Here is an 18,225-nt window from a genome sequence, read left to right on the forward strand (position 1 = left end):
AAGGCAGGTGGGGTAATGCTTTTGACAATATAGTGTACAGTGAGCCCTTGCCCATTAACGGCACCGCATATTTGCCGCCTCGCAAGTTTTTTTCTTGATTGTTTTCTCCATTTATTGTATTTTCGCGATCGTAAGGCTCTTAAATTGTTTTCAAAATTGGCGAGGTGCCACATTAACCATGGCGCCTCGCAACGCGGTCTACACTGAGTCCCAACGTTGGCAAACGTTGTTGCGTGAAAACGGCGGTTGCACTGTCAGCATGCACGCCAGCCTGTGTTGTAGCGTGCATGTAAGCGACCACATGATGGCGCTCACGAAGGGGCGAGGAGCAATTGCATGTCACGCGTAAGCGGAAGAAGCTTACATTGCAGTGCGTACCGATCATGTTGTACACACTCACGGTGTCACGTGCAAAGTAAAATAAGCAATGTATTAATATTGCATCCATAATTTGCGGGGGTGTAAAGAATGTAATCCCACTGTACTTTCAAAAAACACTGGAGCACACTCGGGGAGTCGTCCTTGGCACTCGGTCTCGGTGAGGTGAGGTGGCGGGGCGTGACGCACGGTGGGCGTGTCTCCAGGAGCTGGAGGCTCTGCGGAGGGAGCTGATAGGCTGGGAGAAGCGCGGTCAGCAGACGGAGCGCCACCTGGCGGACGTGGAGGGGCAGCTGCTGGACAAAACCGCTCAGGCGGACGCGTTGCAGCGACGACTGGACCGGGCCGGGGCTCCAGTGGGACTTGCCGAGCGCGACCTTGCCATCCACTTGCGTGACAAATCGGCGCCGCTTCAGGTACGGCGTGTGCACGCGTGTGCGCTGCGTGAAGTCGCGAAGCCACCTTTTCGTTGTGCGTTGCGGTACTCAGGCTGCGGAGGAGGCGGAGTCCGGCGACAGCGCGGCGTCTCTGCGTGTGCAAAACGCTTTGCTGCAGGAGCAAATTTGTGTGCAGCGCCACCTGCTGCGAGAGCTCGAGGCGCAAGTGCAGCAGTCGCAGAGGGCCTGCGCTCAGCTCCGGACGCAGGTAAGAGCCGCCGCCCACGCCGGCCTCACCGAAACCGTGACTGATGTTGGCAAGTCGGCTTGGCGTGAACACTGTCGGCAGAGCGAGCTTGCTCGCGCCACTAAACTGCAGCAAAGATCTGCAATGGAGAGCTACAGAAATATGAAATGGGAAAAGATCAGTACTTTTGCCTCTTGCAGAATTTGCCGCCTTCAGAGTCACTGTCGGTGTCGGGATCCACTCGGCCGGCGTGGGTTCGCTTGCTCCTCAGTGACTTTGTGAATGGTTTTCCGTGTCGATAAGGGCCCTGCGACTGACTGGCGACCGCTTCGGCCCGTAGTCTGCCTTTCGTCCCGAGTTAGCCGGGATAGGGTCCGAGCGTAACCTAACCCTAACCGTGACCGGCATCAGCGGTGCTGAGAATGGATGGATGGGTTAGGCCCGATCACATTTTCTTTCCTGAAACAAATTGGGGGACTTTGGTGGGAAATGCCATTGTCCATTTTCCCCAAAAAAGAAAAGCGTGTGGATTTGTACGGGCGTGCGGCGATCTCTTGAGGGGTAGGACTATGGGGGCGGCGGTGCGGGTGTCTTATGACGGCGTGCGGATGTCGCGCTTTCAGGTGGCGGTTTACGACGGCGAGATGACTCGCGCTCACAAGCAGCTGGACGCCGAGCTGCTGCAGCTGAAGGAGGAGAAGGAGCGCGTCATCCACGAGGCGTTCCTCAGGGCCGAGAGCCAAATGAAGGCCGTGCACGACAACCTGGCAGGTAGGAGGCGCCGCTCTGCATTGTCGCGCCAACGGCCACGTTATGGGGTGTCCGTTTGGGAACAAGGATGTCATCGCGCGTGACAGGCAAGAGTATCTGCATGCTCGAGTATTTTTAGTTTGCAGGCAGGTTACCCTAACCCTGGACACGTAACGGGCGAAGTGCCTTGTTGGATTGGCGGAAGCCCCCCCCCCCCCGGCCCTCCGAACAGAATCACAGGCAGCCGCACTGGCCAAGTAACACAAGAAATTCAGGTGGAGTGGGAGTTGGAGCCGCCCGAGTACAAAGTTACATTTTGAGTCGGAAATACAACAGTCAATTGGCAGGAAAATTGCCCCTCCTCAAACGTAGTAGTTCGCGTTTCCGTGGCGGAAAACAATCATCGAATTATCATGTGAAATAAGGCAAGAAAATAAAAACTTTCCGGGAAGCCTTTAGCTGTCCAACAAAGTGCCCGAAGTCAAATAGACACGCAAAGGCCACGATCGCTGGGAAGGACCGCGTCGCGCTGCCTGCCATATTTGTGGCAAATGTAGACGGGCGGTTATTGTATGTTTGGACGGAGCGCAGTACGAGCCGGATGATTGTGACCGTCACGACGCTGCTGCTGGTGTTTCAGGCGTGCGCAGCAAGCTTCTTGGTCTTCATCCTGCCTTGAGGACGCTCACCAGCGACTACAACACGCTCAAGAAGCAAGTGCACCACTTCCCCAGAATGCTGCAGAACGCCATCGATGACGCCAAACACGAGGTCAGCACGCTCACCTTCTGAAAAGGATTGATCGAATAGGGTCGCCTCCTCACAAGAATTTCCAGAAAATGATCGCCTGGTCAAACAAATATTCACTCTTTATGTCGTATCCCACTGGGGCCTCCACTCCCTGAGAAGGCTTGCGTCAGGAAGGGCATCCGGCGTAAAAATTGTGCCAAACATCATCTGAGATGACACGCTGTGGCGACCCCGAAAGGGACAAGCCGAAAGAAACTTACTTAATGTTTGCCGCAGCCGTCCTCGCTTTGTAACGACTAACGGCGCCCAACAGATGGCGGCGATTTGAGAACGAGATGAAGAGTAGCCGGTGAAGCTCGGCTTTTTGGGACCGATCAGAACCCAACAATGTATACGTGTGTTGCTTTCATATCACTCATTGAGAACGATGAAGACATTTTTTTGCCGCCTTGATGTCTCTCATATATTTTGGAGTACTTTTTGCATCAAAGTTATTGAAGGCAAAATATTTTGAGCTTCCTTGTTTGAGACAGATTGGAGGGCAGAAAGTGCCGTGAGGCGCACAATTAATATTGCGCTTCCTTCAAACTCTGCATCAAGCGTCCAAGTAACCTCTTGGGCCTTCGTCTTCGTCATCCCATATGTCAACATACAGTGAGGAAGGTCAAACATTTGAGCAGCCTGCCATTTTCTCACTCTGAAATCATGGAGGGGGCTGAAATTTCCATCATTGGTCCCCCAAAAAAAAAAAAAAATCTAGAAATCACAATGTAGGATTTTTAAAAATTCTTACCCATTTGTATGTTATTGCGCCAAACAAGTCTTTGAACAGCGGCCGAGACGCAAAAATTCTGGCCCTCAAAGAACCGTTAGTCGCCCGTTTGAGATGGGGAGCCGCATAAAGGCACCACCAGGAAGACGCCAGCTACCGACACGGCTGAGACTAAAGACAAAATCCCGTGAAACGGCCGCCAACGATTACGGGGAAAACGCCGACGGTCGCGGAGCAAAGTCGCTAAAAGGGCCGTTGAGGACCAGGAGTCCTCGCCGCCGGCCGGGCGTTGTGAATCGAGCCAGTAAAAACGTCGGCTTTCCGCCAAAGGGTCGTGTGTGGGGTTCAGCTATTGGCCGAATGGGCGGGGCCCCATAAGTCCACCGCAAGTCCCGACCAATCACGTGCAGGCGCAAGTGAAGCAAAGGAAGCTTTTTTTGGTGCGCGCAGATCTGTCAGGTGATCAGCGAGGTGAGCCTGAGCAACCAGAAGCTCGTCGACCGCTACAAACGCGAGATGAACCTGAGGAAGAAGATCCACAACCAGCTGGTCCAGCTCAAAGGTGCGTCGGCCTACCAAGCGTCATTTAGTCGCTACGTGAACTTTGGCCCCTCCCGGCTCGTTGCTGGCTATTTTGTCCCGAGTAGCTTACCAGCGGACGTCAGCGTGTGACGAACGACGGCGGATGATCGCCTTCCCCTCTTTTCATCTCCTTTGAAGCTATTTTGGGACCCGATTTTTGATGCATTTTTTGATTGCACTTGATCTTGTCACGTCTCATTTTGAAGTAGTGCTGTGACATATGGACAGGTGGCCTTTTTCTACTTTCTGATTTGAATCGTTTTTTTTTTTTAACTCTGTAAATAAAACCACAGAAAGAGCAAGCGTACCCTCAATGTTGCTGTCGGCAGCCATGTTACTAGTGTAAGCGGCGCACATCAACCCGGATTCCCCGAGCGTAAAGGAGTCAATTCCGCTCCTGACGAATCAGCTCGAATGCGGTGAGTTGAATTTTCTCTCGCCCGCCAGGAAACATCCGAGTGTTGTGCCGCGTTCGTCCCGTGGACGGCGCTCAGGAAGAGAGCGTGTTAACCTTTGACCCGGACGACGACTGCGTCCTCTACCTCAGCAACAAGGGCAAGGTCGTGACCTTTGCCCTGGACAAGGTCTTTCCCCCTCAGGCCACCCAGGAAGAGGTGAGTGGACGGCAAGACTTTTGGGAAGGAGAATTTGGCGTTTGAAAAGGTTTTTGTGGGCGGCCCGTTGGGAGGTTTTCGCCGAGGTGGAGTCGCTGGTGACGTCCTGCGTCGACGGCTTCAACGTTTGCATCTTCGCGTACGGCCAGACGGGATCGGGGAAGACGTACACCATGGAGGTCAGATTGCTTGCGCCTCACAAACGAACAAATGAACGAATGCAACTTTACGGCAGTCATACGACCGGCTGTCCGATGAAATCGGTGCGTACGTAAACGGCCCCCTTGGCGTCTTTTTCTTTGTTTTTATCCCAGCAGACCCGCCCCCAGCCCCCAACTTTGAGTTGGGTTGCTAGCAAAGGTTTCCTTTGCGTTTCGAGCAGACTTTTAGTTTGGCTTCTTGGTTGCTCCTGGCTGACACCGTGTAGAGCTAAAAAGGGGGGAGAAAAAAAAGCAAGAAATTGCAGACAATTCAAGCTTTCAACGTCATGCCTTCTTTTGTGTTTGTCTTTTTTTTTTTTTTCTTTTTTTTTTTTTTAAAGCGAACCCTGCACTGTTTCTTCCTGGCAATGGCAACACGACTGCAAGGAGATTTTTGTCAGAAACACGCTGACCCCCTGCATGCTCGTGGATTCGTCCGGCTGCAGAGTTTTTGTCCATTTTGTTAAATATCTTTTTTGGGAGGGTAACCAATCCCGTTTAAAAAAAAAAAAAAGAAAAGAAAATCATCCCAATGTAATGATCATGGCTGTCAATTATTCACCGATTTTGGCTATCCTTTGCGCATTTTTCCAATGTTTTGACATGATTCCTTTTTTTGTTTTTGAACGCAAACTCTTGGTGCTGATGTCTGATGATGCCTTTTGTGGACCTTTTTTAACGTGGAACATTCACATTGGACGTTGGTAGTTTGTGTCACTATTGGCCTGGGCTTGCACTCTTGGCTGTTGCCATTGCCAATAACCAATGACCGGCGGTGCTGCATCGACTCGGGCAGCGTTTTGGATGGCTTGAACTCCAAGTTTGTCTTTCAGGTCCACTTCTCACTTGAGAATACAAACGTTGTTGTTTTGGCGTCTTTTGCAATGGTTGGCTCGGGCTTGATCGCCTTCTGAATTCCGTCGGGTGCGTGACTAAATCAAATTCTCTGAGGCACCCGTTCGTGCGTGGTCGTTTTTGGCCCACTTAAAAGGAACGTGATTGGTTACTCGTGAGCACAGCTGCATCCCAGTTGTTGGAGGGGGCGGATCCTGGCGCAACCACGTTCGTTTGTGTATTTTATTCAAGCGGCTTGAGACAGAGCCAGCGACCTGTTCAACATGGCAGCAAGTCCAAGTCCAGTACATTTACTTGAGTACAATATTTGGCTACTCTAGCAATCACAGTGGAATATTGACTTCTCATATGATGGGGTCATACGAAAGCATTTCTGTTCTGCAAACAAAAACCTTCTCCTGCCCCCTGCTTACGTCCTGGTCACAATTTTTTTAAATTTGCCAATTTTTTCACATCACCAGAAGGAAGATTGTGGTTGGTGCCGTTGTGTGTGTGTGTGTGTGTGTGTGTGTGTGTGTGTGTGTGTGTGTGTGTGTGTGTGTGTGTGTAAGGATGTGCGTATGTTTAATGTATATGCATCCGTGGTGAGGAGTTTTCATTGTGTGTGTGTGTGTGTGCGCGCGCCAGGGCGTGCCGTCGGACCCGGGCCTAAACCAGCGAGCGCTGCACCTCCTTTTCTCGCAAGTGACAGACAAAAGTCCCGAGTGGGAGTTTCACATCTGCGTCAGCATGCTGGAGATTTACAACGAGACGCTAAGGTGAGCGTCGGTCGTGTGGGCGCGTCCGTGGGGCCCCGCGCCGACGTGGCTTCCTGTCACGTGTGCTCGTGTGGCTCAGGGACCTTCTCGGCGACAAGCAGGCGGACAAACTGGACATCAAGATGAATCCCGACGGGAGCGGACAACTTTACGTGCCGGGCCTGACGCGCGTCGCCGTGCGCACCGTTGACGACGTCAACAAGGTACCGCGAGGCACGCATTTTATTTTTCTCTTAACAGGATTAGGGTTAATCCTACAACAGTCATCTTGTTTTTTTTTTTTTTTTTTTTTTTCTTCTATCCAATTAAGAGGAAATCTCTGGCTGCCAGTTTCGGTTGACTGAAAAACCGAAACATAAGAGCAAAATATTTGAGTCACATTGTTCTTGCGTAGTTATGCAGACGGCACTCAGTGCGGAAAAGTACCGGCCCGCTTGTCAAAAGCTTATATTTTTGCTCATTTTCCACTCTGTCCGCGGCTCTTTGCTCCCCAATGTGAGTGGAGGTATAGCCGACATGACCTGATAACTGATGGACTACAAGCCACTTTGGCTGGGAGTCCACGGTTCCTCGCGGATTGTTTTCGGCAGTACCAAGCGCCGCGTTCGCGGTGGAGGGAGGAAGCGGAAGCGGGCTCGCTAGCCGGGCAGCTCCCGAGCAACGCCAGCTCTATCGTGAACAAAATGCGTGATACGGAGTTGCCGCCTGTTGCAAATGACTCGCTTCGAGACTGGCGCGTTGACGTAGTCGCAGAGGCGCGGCACGGGGCGCTGGGCGGTGCCCGATGCCGTTGCTACAGCGGCAGGACCGCAACGGAGCCTCCGCCGAGAGTTAGAGGTGGAGGTCTGCGTATCTGCGTCCGCAATGAGACCGGTCCTCACACATTGACCGCTTTTGATCCCCGCGTGTCGTCTTTGTCAGTTTTCCCTGCCAAGGGAGCTTTTGAAGGCGGTTATTCCAACCGATGCTAAGACTAGCATCACTCTCAGCCACCGGTATGCAAACGGAAATGTAAATAAACACCAGAGGGAGTACGTATCATTTCCTCGCGTATCCCAAAAACATGCATTGAAGACTCTAAATTGTCTGTCGGTGTGAATGTGAGTACAAATGGTTGTTTGTCTCCATGTGCCCTGCGATTGGCCAGCGACCAGTTGAGGGTGTGCCCCGCCTCCTGGCCAAATATAGCTGGGAGAGGCTCGGTCCAGCACTTTTGCGACCGTCGTGAGGATAAGCGGCTGAGAAAATGGTCGGTCGGTCATTCCAGTGACTATTCCCATTGATCCAGGTCAGGAGTGGACGGCGTCTTCAAAGTCGTTTGGCCTCGTTCGAGCAGGCTTCGTCAGGTCATGCCAAAAAGCTGAGGCGTTGTTTGTGAGGAAAAGTCAACGATTTAGGCTCCAAGTTTGAGCACCAGCACGTACGGAATCATTCTTTGGGAACGCAAACAAGTGGGAGAGCCGTGAAGCCGCCTGGCAACGAGGGTCAATCGTTCGTTTTGTCTTTAAATTTTTGTATTTATGAGCATGTCATTATGATTAAAAGTTCCTTTTTTTCTCTCTCTCTCTCCAAATTGTAATTTTGAGGGCTTCCGTGACATGCCTGGAATTCAGGGGCACATGCGAAACCTTTAAGGCCACATTTCACTTCTAAAACAGACAAATTGGGCCCCTCAAATTTTAATTGTTAACTTATGATCATCATAATGTCCTCAAAATCCATTGTTTGTCTGAAAAACAGTTCTGAAATGAACCTGCGAGTCTTTTACGAGCTTGTTGGATTTGCAAGGTGGAAGAATGGAAGGAGCAAGATGTGATTTTTTTTTTTTTTTTTTTTAGATTTTGTTTGTTTGTTTTTAATTCCCCCCCCCCCCTCCCTTCTTAAGCTTGTGCCTCGTGCGTGTCCACTTCAGGTTCTGGAGGCGGGCCGAGCGAGCCGGGCGACGGCGTGCACCAACCTCAACGAGCGGAGTTCTCGCTCTCACGCGCTGCTCGTCGTCAGCGTGACGGGACTCAACGGCACCACGGGAAGTCGCACGCAAGGTAACGCCACGGCCGCCGACCTGCATCGCGCTCGGACGGCGTGACCCGCCTTCGTCCCCGTGCCCTCAGGCAAGCTGAACCTGGTGGACCTGGCCGGTTCCGAGCGGCTCCGTAAATCGGGCGCCGAGGGCGGGCGTCTGCGCGAGGCTCAGCACATCAACAAATCTCTTTCGGCGCTGGGCGACGTGATCAACGCGCTTCGGTGCAAACACGCTCACGTTCCCTTCAGGAACTCTCGCTTGACCTTCCTGCTGCAGGACAGCCTGCAAGGGGACAGCAAGACGCTGATGATGGTTCAGGTCCAAAAACCGCCTGTTATTTCCTCCGTCGTCCTCCGAGCCTTTCAAGCTTTGTTGCGTCCGACTGTGATTTTGCAATCGAAGTCCATCAGAATGCAAAGTGTTTGTTTGTGGTGCGATGGGTTTCTGGTGCAAACTCTGCCGTCGCACACTAAAAGCGGATCCTCCTTTCTGCACGTCTGAGACTCTCTCGCTGATGCTTTGCGTTTGTGTCCGGGTCGTCTTCAGGTGTCGCCCGTGCTGAGGAACGTGACCGAGTCGTTGTGCTCGCTGAAGTTTGCTCAGCGCGTTCGCAGCGTTGAGCTCAATTCGTCAAGCTCCGCCTCCAGGAGGACGGACGACCGCTCCGCTTCGTCCTCGCCGACGCAAGAAAGCCTCGAGGTCAACTCCAATGATTAAAAGTCTTCCGCGCTCACGTGAAACTCAAGGAGGGGAAATTTAAAAAACCAGATTTGTCCAAAGTCACAGCACCCTCCTTTTTCTCCGCCTGGCGTTTCGCACATCGTGGCGGCAACTCGGAATTCCGACTTGTCCGCGTCAAACGTGCGGCCTGCCGGGAAATGGAACACGCCAGCCGCAATTTTTCCTTAAAAGTCACTCGTTCTTGGCAACCACCGCGTCGATGGTGTTGTGGCATCGCTTGTTGCTCGGCGCTTGAACCGCTTGTGGAGGCCAAGGGACGTTTCACAAGGGTTTATGCCTGGAGAGCTTTTTCAAGCCGCAAAAGATGACATTCAATGGTTTTACTCAACAAATTTGGAAGGATCATTTTTTTTTTTATTGCGATTTCAGTTGGGTCCGGCCCACTCCAGGTCAAACTAGGCCGATGGAGGCGGGGCCACGGGAACGCAAATTGCCGTATATCGTGCGAGAGTCGATCAAACAAATGGACGGGCTGGACTGTATAGCTTCAAGAACTCCTCATGACTAAATTTGGCTCCTTTGTGCAGACGGACTCGCCCCCCTTGACCCCGGGGCCCCTCCCCTTATCTCGGAGCAGCAGCGCGGGCTCCTCTCTGAACTCCGCCTCGAGAACTCCCAACAGCTCTCGACGGAAATCCAACTCTCAACTTTCCACAGGTACGCCCCGAACGCCCCACCCCTGTTAGATTTAGAGGCGGTGAGCGGGCGGGGCCGGTGGCAAGTTTTTTTTTTTTTTTGTTGCTGAATGGTGCTCGGTGCTCTGCGTGGCATAATCTCCCTGAGCCCCGCCCGCCAGTGGCGCGTCGGCAGAGGTTGCGGGAGCTCGGCGCCACCTGTCGGCTGATCTGTGGCGCGTTCTCCGCAGGGCGACTGAAGATGGCGGCGTGAGCGGCGCCGTGGCGGAGGACGGTGACGGTCGCCACGGTGACCAATCGACAACAGTGTTTGAGTTCTTGCACTTTATACACCGTTTGTATTATTTAATCGGTTGTGTTTGAATTGATATTGGACTGAGGTTTTCATCCAATGACGATGCTCCTCTGGCACCGGCTGGCCAATCCAACGCCCGACTGTATTTGGGCTTCTTCCAGTGTGTCTTTGATTGCATTCCTTTTTTTTTTTTTTTATTGCGATTTCAGTTGGGTCCGGCCCACTCCAGGTCAAACTAGGCCGATGGAGGCGGGGCCACGGGAACGCAAATTGCCGTATATCGTGCGAGAGTCGATCAAACAAATGGACGGGCTGGACTGTATAGCTTCAAGAACTCCTCATGACTAAATTTGGCTCCTTTGTGCAGACGGACTCGCCCCCCTTGACCCCGGGGCCCCTCCCCTTATCTCGGAGCAGCAGCGCGGGCTCCTCTCTGAACTCCGCCTCGAGAACTCCCAACAGCTCTCGACGGAAATCCAACTCTCAACTTTCCACAGGTACGCCCCGAACGCCCCACCCCTGTTAGATTTAGAGGCGGTGAGCGGGCGGGGCCGGTGGCAAGTTTTTTTTTTTTTTTTTTGTTGCTGAATGGTGCTCGGTGCTCTGCGTGGCATAATCTCCCTGAGCCCCGCCCGCCAGTGGCGCGTCGGCAGAGGTTGCGGGAGCTCGGCGCCACCTGTCGGCTGATCTGTGGCGCGTTCTCCGCAGGGCGACTGAAGATGGCGGCGTGAGCGGCGCCGTGGCGGAGGACGGTGACGGTCGCCACGGTGACCAATCGACAACAGTGTTTGAGTTCTTGCACTTTATACACCGTTTGTATTATTTAATCGGTTGTGTTTGAATTGATATTGGACTGAGGTTTTCATCCAATGACGATGCTCCTCTGGCACCGGCTGGCCAATCCAACGCCCGACTGTATTTGGGCTTCTTCCAGTGTGTCTTTGATTGCATTCCTTTTTTTTTTTTTTAATTTGCTTTTCAATAAAAGTGGAAAGTCCAAAGGTTGGTTTCCGAGTGCAGAATTGTAGCAGAGACGTCCTGGCCAGTTTTTATTCCTGCGTGCAACATTCGGGGTACAAAAATGCTGAATAACGGCCTCCTGAGAAAAAGTTACGTTGGGCTGGATTATTAATGTGATGGGTCTACTGGTGAATTTTGTTTTTGACTGGAAAAAAGAAACTTCATTTTCCTGTTGGATTCTTGAAATCTGGCTTATGTTTATTTTGTGCAGCACCGTTTTTGTGTTTGCATTTTATCGCGGAAGCTATCCATTGTTTCGTAGCGGTTCTCTTCAGGAGGCTCGCGGGTGCGCCGGAGCCCGTCCCATCTATCTTTGGGCATACCGTCAACCGGTCGCCGACCAATCGCCGGGCACGGAGAAAGGTGCTCACATTCACACTTTTGGCAATTGACAGTCTTTAAAGAGCTTAGCACGCATGTTTTGGGGATGTGGGAGGAAACCCGGGCAGCCACGGGGAGAACATGCGGCCCGGGATTTTTTATTTTGATGAGGACATGACACAAAACGAATGGCCGCTGTTGAAAATGACCTTTATGAGTATGAGGTCAGAGCCTTGGTTTGGTGTAGAAGTGAAAGGGGGGGGGGGATGTGACTCAGCTTGCAGCGTGCTTCAACTTTATTAAAGTGGAAGAATGATCAAAATGTCGTTTTCATCTAGTAAGGGCGGGGCTGAGCTCGGCGCCCGGACGGGACGCTGCTTCCTTCTGCGTCACGTGACGGCCAAGATGGCGGCCGCGCTCGTCGAGGTTTACGAGTGCTGCGCGGACGACGCGCGACCGAGCCAAACGGCCGAGGAGGCGGCGCGCGCCATTGTCGGCGCCGTGCGCGCGTACGGGACGGCGGGTTCCCATGGTAACGACGCGGACGCCGCCTGCTTGGCGCTGACGCTGATCGGCCGAATGGCGGCCCGGGCGACGGACGCCGCGGCCCAATTCTACCGGGATGCGTTGGAGGTCCTGCTTCGGGACTGGGACGTGGTGTCCGAGATGGTGAGTCCCGCCCAGCGGCCGTAGCTGGAACCCAATGCTAATGCTAACGCTAACGTGTGGCAGGCGGCCAAGTTCGGCTGCGAAGATGAAATCGTCCGCCACTTGGCCGCAAAGAGCACCAGCGCCTGTGTCCTCTACCGACTGCAAGTTTCCGTGAGTCTTCCTCGATTTTGAGCTTTTTCTCGACTTTTACGCCGCCTTTAGAAATCCGAATCAGCTCGACGGGCCGAGTATGGAACAACACAACAACAAATTTGTCTCCGGCATCGGTGGCGCCGACACAATAATTGATTGTCATGATACGCAAGTGTCCAGTCAAGTTGGAGAGCCTCTCCTAAGCACATAAAAGCAAAAATACACGCGGAAAGTAGAACGCGTATCAAATATTAAAAAAGTTGTTTTCGGGCCACGTGACTACATCCGGGGCACCTGGGTTCACGCTTTTGCTTTTGGAGTTGCACAAATGTAGGTGCGACTGTTAAAAGTGACGCATGATGGCTAAAAAGAAAAGACGTTAGAAAGTTTGTCAGTGCTCATTAGAAGAAAGCGTTCCGACAAGAAGTGCGCTTTTGTGGTGTTTACATAATTCACCCGCGGAACCTCGAGTTGGGGTGCGGGGTTCCGCACGGACTGTTTTTGTTGTTGCGCTTCCGGAGGAAAGGTTAACAGAGTTCCCGCCGTTATGCGAGTAGTTTGGTGATGTCGAACAATAAAGCAAGTTCTGTTCCTGTGTCCGACACTCCGCCTCCGACTCCTTTTCTCCGGCGCTACACTTTGATCGACAATCTTCTTCTTTTCCTTTCGGCTTGTCCCGTTAGGGGTCACCACAGCGTGTCATCTTTTGCCATCTTAGCCTATCTCCTGCGTCTTCCTCTCTCAACACCCCAACTGCCCTCATGTCTTCCCTCACCACATCCATAAACCTTCTCTTTGGTCTTCCTCTCTCTCGCTCTTTTGCCTGGGAGCTCCATCCTCAGCATCCTTCTACCAATGTACTCACTCTCTCGCCTCTGAACATGTCCAAACCATCGAAGTCTGCTCTCTCGAATCTTGTCTCCAAAACATCCAGCTTTGGCTGTCCCTCTAATGAGCTCATTTCTAATCCTATCCAACCTGCTCACTCCGAGCGAGAACCTCAACATCTTCATTTCTGCCACCTCCAGTTCAGCTTCCTGTTGTTTCTTCAGTGCCACCGTCTCTAATCCGTACATCGTGGCCGGCCTCACCGCTGTTTTGTAAACTTTGCCCTTCATCCTAGCGGCGACTCTTCTGTCACATAACACACCAGACACCTTTCGCCAGCTGTTCCAACCTGCTTGGACCCGTTTCTTCACTTCCTGACCACACTCTCCATTGCTCCGTATTGTTGACCCCAAGTATTTGAAGTCGTCCACCCTCGCTATCTCTTCTCCCCGTAGCCTCACTCTTCCCCCTCCACTTTTCTCATTCACGCACAGATATTCTGTTTTACTTCGGCTAATCTTCATTCCTCTCCTTTCCAGTGCATGTCTCCATCTTTCCAATTGTTCCTCTGCGTGCTCCCTGCTTTCACTGCATATGACAATATCATCTGCGAACATCACGGTCCAAGGGGATTCCAGTCTAACCTCATCTGTCAGCCTATCCATTACCACTGCAAACAGGAAGGGGCTCAGAGCTGATCCCTGATGCAGTCCCACCTCCACCTTAAATTCCTCTGTCACACCTAAGGCACACCTCACCATTGTTCTGCTGCCATCATACATGTCCTGTACTATTTTAACATACTTCTCTGCCACACCAGACTTACGCATGCAGTACCACAGTTCCTCTCTTGGTACACTTTGATCGACAATATCGACCCATATATGCCTTGGACAAACACAAACGGAGCAAGAATTTGTTCGGCACACGTATGGAGGCTTCACGGTGTCCATTTTGCCAATGAAAGGGGTGGGGTTGGGGGGGGGGGGGTCGATCGACATTGCGGAAAACGACAGCTACTTTAGAGTGAGCGAGATCTGCCTGAACGGTGGATTTTTGGCTTGCCGCGTCAGCCTTCTGGGTGAGGTAAACGCAGAGAAGACGCAAAAGAGATTGGGCAAATTTCTCACTGTCGTCCACTCCCGCGGGCGTTCTGAAGGAGGATGATGTGTGTGTGTGATGGCAGGGCGCGGTCTGTCCGGCGTGGCGTCGGACGTGCCTCCGGGCGCTCCTCGGCTCGCCCGCCGGCCCCGAACTGGACGCCGTCTTGTGGTCGCTGACCGGCGTCCTCCGGAAACTTCTCCAAGACAACCGTCAAGGTCAAACGTCCCAGCACACCAATGACTACGACACCCACTTGTGAATTGATGTCTTTGTGTGATAAACGCTGTTCCCTCGCCGCAACGCGCTTTCGCTGCTCCGCAGATCTTTTTCAGACAAGACCTGCATTTTCTTTTCTGCGTCCTGATTGGCTGAGGCAGTGTTCTCCAACTTTTTTTGCTCCATAGAGTACACACACGTCACAAGAGTCGCGGGGAGCGCTGGAGCGTATCGCAGCTGTCAACGGGCAGGAGGCGGGGCACACCCTTGAACTGGTTGCCAGACAATTTTTTTTTTTTTTAAGTGTCCAATTAATGTCGCATTTTTGTGTGTGTGTGTGTGTGGGTGTGCGCGCGCGCGTGCATTGTGAGTGGGCGTCGGAGTTGTTGTCGGCAGCCAGACCAGACCAGACCGCAGTTCTGGAGCTCCTCAATGAGAGGAGACCGTTAAAGTATTTGTACCTTTTGTTGAGCAGAAACTTACCATTGTATCTCTGTCAGAGCAGACTTTGTGCGTGAGAGTTAACTGTTGCAATCAAGCCAAATTTTAAGAAGGACGTTGTGTTGTTGTTTGATTGGTGAACATTTTGTTGAAAAGAACAAATCTTTTCAGTCAATGAAATCAAGTGAATTGATTTGCGATTTGAGTTATTCTTTGAACATTAGCCAGCCCGCCGGGAACGGGAGCCTTTGGTGCAGTCTTGACGTGTCAATTGCCACACGCAGCTGTTGCGGCGGAGAATGTCACATTGACACACGCAATACAAATTCTATAAATTGCTCAGGTTTTTTTTCTGTGGCCCGGTAACAAATTCCTCACGGCCCGGTAGCGCTCGGCGTGCCGTACATTTGCCGCCCGGAGGCAATTGTGACTTTTGTTTTTGTTTCCAGCAGAACTGGTCACGATGCTTCTGTTGGCGTTCGACACGAGCGTCAGCGCCTTGGCGTCCAGGTTCCTCCCCGCGGACCGGAGCCGCTTTGATATCGGCGGCGGCGCGCCGGACACCTCCCGCCTGCTGATGGACCTCCTCGAACTTCTTACGGCGTCCGGTTCCGCGGCATCTGCCGGCGTGAGGAGTCTGAAGTTGACGTACGTCCACGCGGCCGCGTTGATGGACGCCGTTAGCCGTGCGCCGCACTATTTTGTCAGCAAGAGGGCGGCGCTCTTGCTGAAGCGGGCGGCGCTGCGGAAAGCCGGCGAGGACTGGCTCGGGGAGTCAGGAGAGAACGTCGCCTCGGACGGCTCTGACGTCGGCGCGCTAGCCGGCGCGGTGACGGACGCGCTGGCGGCCGGTTGGTTGCCGAGCGTCCGCGTGGAGTCGGCGCAGTTTTTCGGCGGGACGAGCGGCGCCGAAGGGGGCGCGGGAGACGCGGTGATGCTGCGCGCCGTCAGCCTGCTCGTCATCAAAAGCGTCCAGCACTGCGTCGTCTACGCCGCAGCGGGTGAGTAGCGCAAAATGGGGTGTTGAGGAGGGGTGACACCCCCCCCCCCCTCCTCCAAGAAAAAGAAACACAACAACAACAACAAAACAGGACCACAAATCAGCAACGATATGGCAGCGTTTCGAATCACTCCATTCGACGGAAATTTGCTTTTGTGCCGAAATGTCTCCGATATCGGAACGGCCGTGCTTCAAATCCAATTTCAAAAAGTTATTGCTGATTTCCAATTTGGAGACAGTCGTGAGGACAATCAAGCGGTTACAACACAAATGTCATGAAAGTTTTGATGACAAGATTTCCTCAATAATCAAAAGTTGCGGTTTGTGACGCCAAATGGAGACGTCACTTCCTCCTCGCCGACGGTGCAGCTCGTGGCACAATTTGCAACTCTGTAGTTGCACTCGAGGCCTTCTGACTGGAGACCTTTAAAAAACCTGATCTCCTGAGCCGAGTTCTGAAGTGTAGAAAATTGGAACCTTAACATTTTTTGGGCTTTGGCCTAATTTCCCCGACAGGACTGGACTTGCGACAACAAAGTCAAACTCAAAACTGTCTCGTGTTTTGGCAACAAAACGATGGCAAAGTTTTGATGCGGCCGGCGAGACTCGTAGATTCTCGTATCTTTGGTCACAGCAACTCCACCGCAGATTTGGTCCTTAGTTGTTGTTGTCGTCTTGCCGCCGATGTGACTTTTCACCGTCACCGTCGCAAGAAGTCTCTCCTCGTCTTGCGGCGTCTCCGTAACGACCGAGCCGGTGTTCAGGTGCCGCCGAGGCCCGCGGGCACCTCCGCTCCCTGTGGCGTTTCCTGCGCGAGAAGGGCGTGCGGCCGACGGACGCCGATCACGACTGCGGCGTCCTCCCGCTGCTGTTCGGCGAGCAGGACGACGACATGATGGAGGCCGCCAAAGCCGCGCTCCTCATCTTTCTCCGTCTCAGGTAGGCGGGGCTGGTGCCGGGGGGGGCGGGGGCGGGCGTGTTCCCGCCCGGACGGACGGAAAAAGTCGTCTCCCCACATAGCGAGATTCAAATACGTCAGCACAGTGCGGGTGGCCTATGCTAAAAGGTCTCTTTGCGAGGAAAAGTTCCCGCGAGGGGCTCCCGCGCTACCGCACTTTCGAGCCTTCAGTGAAGCACGCGTGCGCGTTTTGGGGGGATGTGGGAGGAAAGCGGAGTGCCCGGAGAAAAGCCACGCTTGCAGCCAAGGGGAGAACTTGCAAAGTCCACACAGGCAAACGCCGCCGGCTGTTCTCAAGCATCGTAACCTTCTCCGCTTCTTCCACTTGCTCCTCGTGACGTTTTGCCGTCGAGCTCGTTGTGGTACGCGCGAACTCCTCCGCTGTAAAAGGTGTGATTTGTGCCCCCGCAGGGACGACTCCGCGCCCGTCGGAACAGCCTGCGTGGCCGGCTGCAACCCGCACTGCCACTTCCTCTTCCTGCTCGACGGCGTCTCGGCGGACCACCGCATCTTGCTGGACTTCCTCATCTCCACGGAAACCTGCTTCCTGGACTACCTGGTTCGCTACCTTCGCTACCTGAGGACCGACCCGCGAGGATTCACCGCCTCGTGCCGGCGGCTGGACGCCGGCGGGCGTTCGGCCTCCGTCTCGGGCGTCCGCCTCGTGGACTACGACGATTCGGACGAAGAGGCGAGCGGAACCTCCCCGGATCGGGAGAGGTCGCGGTCCGAGGCGGCGACGTCGAGCGGCGACGCGCTGGGGAGGGCCCTGGCCTGCCTGGTGCGACTGCACCGTTTGCTGGCGAGGCTGCGCGACAAGAAACTTTTTCCGTACAAGGCAGACTCGCTCCTCAAACTCTTAACGCAAGTGATACAGTTGCTTAACGCCGACTGACGGGAGACCCCCCTTCGTATTATCCGTCCATTTTCTCGGCCGCTTCCCCTCGCGAGGGTCACCGGGAGTGACGGAGCCTCGTGTCTTTCAATCAAATTAAAAATTCCTTCCAGTTTGTTGTCAGATTTATCAATTATTCAAAGAATCAATTGGTCGAAGTTGAAAAGTTTTTATCCAATTGATCAATTTAATCCCCTCAAATTTGACAGATTAATCAATATGTAAAAAAAAAAAAAAATGCAAGATGTTGCCCTAGATGGAAATGTTTTTTTAACCATGGATTTTTTGGGAAGAAAGAAAAAAAACCCCCCCCAAAAAAAGGCACTCAAATGATGGGTTCATAAAAACATCTGGTCCAGCGTTTGAAAAAAGGGGGAAGCAAAGCACGGCGAGGAGGGGCCGCCGGTGACATCGACTCGGTGGGGAGAATACTTCCAAGACCTCCTGGATCCTACCGAGGCGCCTTCCCGTGAAGCGACAAGAGTCTCCGGGCCCTCCGATCTCTGGGGCCGCCCCGGTTGGTGGACGTCGGGGTCAGTGGGGGTCCCCCCCCCTTTGAATTTTAAGAGCGTTTGCTTGCTCGTTGACGGTTTTTACGAGGGCAGCTCCGGAGTATTGGGACTGCTGTCGACGCCAAAACGTATGCCGTTAATACCCACCG

The 18,225-nt window shown here is 53.2% G+C and overlaps 2 protein-coding genes across 11 annotated transcripts in view; both read left to right on the forward strand.

The window, feature by feature from the left end:
- The window catches only part of kifc3 (kinesin family member C3), a 29,263-nt gene extending 19,114 nt beyond the window's left edge, over nt 1–10,149 (forward strand). For all 7 annotated transcript variants that reach the window (XM_061813408.1, XM_061813411.1, XM_061813409.1 and 4 more), the window contains 14 exons: nt 585–794; nt 868–1,023; nt 1,626–1,773; nt 2,393–2,523; nt 3,725–3,836; nt 4,304–4,470; nt 4,545–4,649; nt 6,153–6,283; nt 6,363–6,486; nt 8,196–8,325; nt 8,395–8,624; nt 8,853–9,005; nt 9,575–9,704; nt 9,913–10,149. In XM_061813408.1, coding sequence (XP_061669392.1) covers nt 585–794; nt 868–1,023; nt 1,626–1,773; nt 2,393–2,523; nt 3,725–3,836; nt 4,304–4,470; nt 4,545–4,649; nt 6,153–6,283; nt 6,363–6,486; nt 8,196–8,325; nt 8,395–8,624; nt 8,853–9,005; nt 9,575–9,704; nt 9,913–9,935 — 1,950 coding nt within the window. In that variant the 3' untranslated portion in view covers nt 9,936–10,149. The remainder of the gene's footprint in view (nt 1–584; nt 795–867; nt 1,024–1,625; nt 1,774–2,392; nt 2,524–3,724; nt 3,837–4,303; nt 4,471–4,544; nt 4,650–6,152; nt 6,284–6,362; nt 6,487–8,195; nt 8,326–8,394; nt 8,625–8,852; nt 9,006–9,574; nt 9,705–9,912) is intronic.
- Nucleotides 10,150–10,194: 45 nt separating this feature from the next.
- lins1 (lines homolog 1) lies at nt 10,195–17,676 on the forward strand. 4 transcript variants are annotated; one of them, XM_061813423.1, is made up of 8 exons: nt 10,195–10,474; nt 10,686–11,360; nt 11,657–11,987; nt 12,051–12,140; nt 14,137–14,269; nt 15,161–15,712; nt 16,476–16,650; nt 17,081–17,676. In XM_061813423.1, the coding sequence occupies exons 3-8, from the start codon at nt 11,724–11,726 to the stop codon at nt 17,562–17,564; spliced, it is 1,698 nt and encodes a 565-aa protein (XP_061669407.1). In that variant the 5' UTR covers nt 10,195–10,474; nt 10,686–11,360; nt 11,657–11,723; the 3' UTR covers nt 17,565–17,676. The 4 variants fall into 4 exon arrangements, with proteins under 4 accessions (XP_061669407.1, XP_061669409.1, XP_061669410.1 ...); XM_061813426.1 differs by having other exon boundaries at nt 10,196–10,474; nt 15,164–15,712; XM_061813425.1 differs by lacking the exon at nt 10,686–11,360.
- The last annotated feature ends 549 nt before the right edge of the window (nt 17,677–18,225 follow it).

This window comes from Syngnathoides biaculeatus, chromosome 3 (genome assembly GCF_019802595.1).
Source record: "Syngnathoides biaculeatus isolate LvHL_M chromosome 3, ASM1980259v1, whole genome shotgun sequence".
NCBI classification, from domain to species: domain Eukaryota; kingdom Metazoa; phylum Chordata; class Actinopteri; order Syngnathiformes; family Syngnathidae; genus Syngnathoides; species Syngnathoides biaculeatus.